This window comes from Coccinella septempunctata, chromosome 4, assembly GCF_907165205.1.
Source record: "Coccinella septempunctata chromosome 4, icCocSept1.1, whole genome shotgun sequence".
In the NCBI taxonomy this organism is placed as follows: Eukaryota; Metazoa; Arthropoda; class Insecta; order Coleoptera; family Coccinellidae; genus Coccinella; species Coccinella septempunctata.
In genome coordinates, this window is record NC_058192.1 from 33,543,543 (window position 1) to 33,548,301 (window position 4,759).

Here is a 4,759-nt window from a genome sequence, read left to right on the forward strand (position 1 = left end):
GAAAGCTAGCTTTTCTGCTTGGACCGTAAACAGTTTTAATAGCTTCGAAAAAACGCCTGTACTCATGGTTATCGGCGTAAGCTTGTATTTCTCTAGCTTTTTCTTTCCACCAGCTGTCCTTGATTTTTCTTATTTCTTGACGGACCTCGCGTTTTATGTTTATGAAACCTATTTGGGCTGCAACATCGCCAGGCTTGTTAATTGCGGTTTTCATCGCTTTGTGTTTTGCGTCCAAAAGGGGTGCGATATGAGTTTCGCTGTCGGCAAACCAGTCTGGGGATTTTCGGGAGCGTTCCGTGCCCAGTATTTCCTTCGCTGTATTTGTAAGGGATGACTTGAAACGGAGCCAATGAGTCTCAATGTCGTCGTTATAATCCGGTGGTGTTAGGCTATCTTTGACGGCAGCTGTGAATCTGTCCTTTGTAGAAGGGTTTTGTAGTTTGGATATTTGAAGGCGCTCTCTTAGATACTTCGGCTTGCGTTGATATTTTGGGCGCATTGAGATTTTCATTTTCGAGATTACCAGCCTATGATCAGTCCAGCACTCCAGATCTGCTCTGGGTTTAGTGACCAACACCTCTTTCAGATCTTTCCTTCTCACGATCACATAGTCGAGGGTATGCCAATGCCCTGAGCGCGGGTGGCGCCAGGTCCCCCTTGAATTGGGTCTCGTAATAAAATAGGTGTTCGTTATACACAGATTGTGTTCTGCACAAAGAGCCAGCAGACGTTCTCCATTCGAATTGATGCTGTCTGTGCCGTGTTTCCCTATTATTCCCGGCCATAGTTCTGAGTCTTGACCTCTGCCCACTCTAGCGTTGAAGTCTCCAAGGAGAATTATTCGTTCCCGTTTTGGGATTTTACTTAATGTAGCAACGAGTGTTTCGTAAAAAGTGTCCTTTAAGTTGTCAGAGGAGTTCAAAGTGGGTGCGTATACTGCAATGATGTTCACAAACGTGTTATTCGCTGCAGGAAAACGTAGGGTCATTAAACGTTCTGAGATACCAACTGGATTTTCGGTAAGTTTGGCGGCCAGGTCGTTTCTAATGGCAAAGCCTACGCCATGTTGTCTGATTTCGCCTTCCGGCAAGCCTTTCCAGAAAAATGTATACGCTTGTTCTACCAAGCTACCTTCGTCCGAAAAGCGTGTTTCGCTTAAAGAAACTATTGCAATGGATGTTTGTTGCAGTTCCTTATCGATTAGGGCAGTACGCCTCTCTGGTCGGTCGGCCTTGGGGTTGTCTAGCAAGGTTCTGACGTTCCATGCTGCAAAAGCTATGTGCTTTTCATTGGTGTTTGTTCGATGATTCACTCGCTCAGGCACCCTCCCCCGGAGATCCGAATGGGAGGGTATTTTACCTCCGGATACGAATTTTGTCCTGTTCGACTGATCCATCTTTTTGTAGGAGCTGCGTTAGAAGGTGTTCAAAAGCTGCACTGGTAACGCTGTCAGTGCAACTTTGGTTGCGGCTACGACTAGATTATCTTGTGGCACAGGTAACCTGTGACGACAAGGTCTGAGACGTAACTTGAGCAACGCAGAGAGCCATTTCCTGCTCAAGCCAATGTTTAGGCTACGTAATTGTGGGAAACAGAGTTATACCGCTCATGTTCGGTCGCCAGAGCCTCGTTCGTAAGAACAGGGTGCACCGCGAGTAGGTGAGGTTGGCATTTGAGAGGAGAGGCTATAAAACGCATCCTTCCCCCTTACACCCCATGATAACCAGAACACAATTTGCGGGTTCATAGGACCTGCTTCCATTGGATTGGTGAAATCCAATAATTTGATCCAATGAGATGTTATAAAATAAATGGGTTTTTATTGACATCTCGTCAACACACACAATGCAATCCTTTGCTGCATCGTCCATATTCCTTGTCTTTAATGAAATTGCCTGAAATATGTGCTCATTTAAGCCAACAGAGAAATCCCAATTTGTGTGTTATATTGTTGCCTTGTGTGGCAAAAAAAATGTTTTTTGTAGAAATTGGTACACTTTGGGTCCCAAAAAGTATATTGTTAGTGCAAATTGTTTAAAAGCGACTGAATACCTATAGCCATGAGGTTTCCTTTTTCGAAGCTTCAATTGGGAGATCATAAAATCTGCCAGGGTCGAATTGAAATTTTTTCTACAAAATCGGATGAAATCTTCATCACTTATATCTACAGATTTCTTCTCTGGAGTTGCAACTAATTTTCGTTTCAAATTCTTCACCACTGATTGTAACTTTTTTTTCCTCGGAGTGGCTGAAGACAAACTAGGAGATGTTTGTGTTTCTTCTGGTTTCTTTTCTATGAATACAGATAAATATGCATAAGATATAATAGTTCAAATAAATAAGTAACGTTGAAGTCCTTACCTGGTGTAGTATATATGTTGGGGTTTATAGAAATCTCACGGCATTCATCTACGGTCTCATTATTTTCAATATCCATTGAAGATGTTGAAGCAGAAGTTGAAGCATTTACATTCACCCCTAATTATAAAAATAAATATTAATTATAACAAATAAAATCTTAATTTTCTTCAATATATACCTTTCTCACCAATGCCTTCTTTGAATAAATCTGGAAAAGAATCCTTTTTTAATCTACTTCCAGATAGCATTTCTTTAGAAAAATGCTCACTTCATATTCTTTTTTTGTGGAGAAGTTCTGGTCTTTTCAGAATCCATTCTTGCCTTCTCATTTTTGGAAGCCAAATCATTTGCCTGAAAATGATAGGAAAAATTAAATAAGATACCATTCACGTGCTTGTACGAAGTATAGCAGTTTAACTAAAATATTACCAAAAATTTACCAACATTAACACGTGCTTATTCAATAACTCACCTGAAAGTGTCTCCTGGTATGAGAAAAAAACTAAGTTTAGGATTCTTAACACTACTGTTTTTGCAATTATACACGCTGCAATAATTCACCATTTTGCACAAATATATTTACTTCACACGATTATAATTGCTACAATTTACCAGAGACTGTCTCTAATGTTCACCTTTACTTCTGTTTAACTTTCAAATTTCGAATGCTCGAATTCGAAATGCTGCTCAACAATTTGAGGTTAGGAGCACGGAAATGATGCGCGAGTCATAAATGGAGTAACAGAAACCAGGGAGTGCGCCTACTGGTTGGTGTCTATACTGTGCTACTACTATTGGTACATATTTTAGGGGACAAAAAATCTGTGGTCTCAAAGCAGCGATCGTTCTCCTTCTCTCTACTCTCCATAGTAGACATGGCAGGCTTCCCTCTTCGATGCTATATAAAGATGAAGTTAGCACGGGCGGAGTAGACATCTGTAACAGTTTTGCTCAGTATTTCAGTAGTGTTTTTGTTGATCCATTAAATTCACCCAACAGTATTGACTCTACTGTGGCTGATTCTCCTGCTTACCTTTCAAACATTGTCATAACTGCTAAGGAAATCGAAAAATCTTTAAGGTCCCTTAATCAAAGTAAAGGTGCCGGATCTGATGGTATTCCATCATACTTCGTACGAAGTTGTCCTGCTTTATGCTTTCCACTTGAACATATTTTCAATCTCTCCCTCCGCACGGGCAGATTCCCTCGGCGCTGGAGGATTGCATCGGTTGTCCCAATTTTCAAGGGTGGCGATAGATCTATTATTGAAAATTACCGCCCCATAAGCAAATTATGCGTCTTTTCCAAACTCCTTGAAAAACTTGTTTATGCTCATCTATACAATTTAGTGAAAAATCAGATAATCCCAGAACAGCACGGGTTTTTGAAGGGAAAGTCCATAGAGACTAACCTTTTGTTATTCATGAACGTTTTGGAGGGGGCAATGGATGAGCGTTTGCAGGTTGACGTTGTTTACACCGACTTCAGTAAGGCATTTGACAAAATTTCACATAGAATTCTCAGTCGTCGTCTTTCTGAGGTCGGTGTGGGAGGTAGTCTTTTGCACTGGTGCGAATCCTATCTGACTGATAGAGTGCAATTCGTTTCTGTGGATGGAAGTAGGTCGGCTGAGTTCACATGTCCATCTGGTGTGCCACAAGGCTCTCATCTCGGACCTTTATTTTTCTTGATATATATCAATAATATTATTTCCGTTTTTCATAGATGTAGAGTGCTTCTCTATGCGGACGATTTGAAAATTTTCTACGTTGTCAGATCTATAGAGGACTGTATGATCATACAAGGGGAGCTGGAGAGGTTCTCGGAGTTTTGTCGCTTGCACAATTTATTTTTAAACATTTCTAAATGTAAAACAATTACATTCACACGTAATAAAGCCCCTATTCGTTTTCAATATAGTATTGATCAGGCGACACTGGAGAGAGTTGATCACATCAGGGATTTGGGCGTAATTCTGGATGGAAAGTTAACTTTCTCATTTCATATCGACAGTACTGTCAATTCCGCCAGTAGAATGTTAGGATTTCTGTTTAGGGGGTGTAGGGTTTTTAGAGGTATCAAGCCGGTTCTCAGTATTTACTATGCCTACGTTTTTAGCCGACTAAATTTCGCTTCGGTTGTTTGGAACCCGCAATATAGGATTTATATAGAACGAATCGAAAGAATACAAAATAAGTTGCTGAAATATTTAAGTTATAGAAGTAAATTTTCTGCTTCAGGAGATAATGTCAATTTTTATTATATGGCCAGAAAACATTTTAACTTGATTTCGCTTGAAAATAGACGCTGCATAGGCGATGTAGTTTTGTTGAGGAAAATTGTAAGTGGTGAGTTGCAGGTACCGGATTTATTGCGGGAGGTAAACATTAATGTTCCA

At 40.3% G+C, this 4,759-nt stretch overlaps 1 protein-coding gene across 1 annotated transcript; it reads right to left on the minus strand.

Moving 5' to 3' along the window:
- Positions 1-1,724: 1,724 nt before the first annotated feature.
- On the minus strand, positions 1,725-3,146 carry LOC123311936. Its single transcript, XM_044896071.1, has 5 exons — positions 2,834-3,146; positions 2,540-2,712; positions 2,362-2,478; positions 2,053-2,293; positions 1,725-1,895 (listed from the first exon to the last, which is right to left on the minus strand). The coding sequence occupies exons 2-5, from the start codon at positions 2,607-2,609 to the stop codon at positions 1,883-1,885; spliced, it is 441 nt and encodes a 146-aa protein (XP_044752006.1). The 5' UTR covers positions 2,610-2,712; positions 2,834-3,146; the 3' UTR covers positions 1,725-1,882.
- Between the last annotated feature and the right edge of the window lie 1,613 nt (positions 3,147-4,759).

Excerpts from the sequence above, each read along its gene's own strand:
- LOC123311936 (XM_044896071.1), bottom strand. The coding sequence starts at position 2,609 with ATGCTATCTGGAAGTAGATTAAAAAAGGATTCTTTTCCAGATTTATTC. Across the intron at positions 2,479-2,539 it reads AGAAGGCATTGGTGAGAAAG|GGGTGAATGTAAATGCTTCA; the intron begins GTATATATTGAA and ends TTTTATAATTAG. Across the intron at positions 2,294-2,361 it reads CAACATATATACTACACCAG|AAAAGAAACCAGAAGAAACA; the intron begins GTAAGGACTTCA and ends CTGTATTCATAG.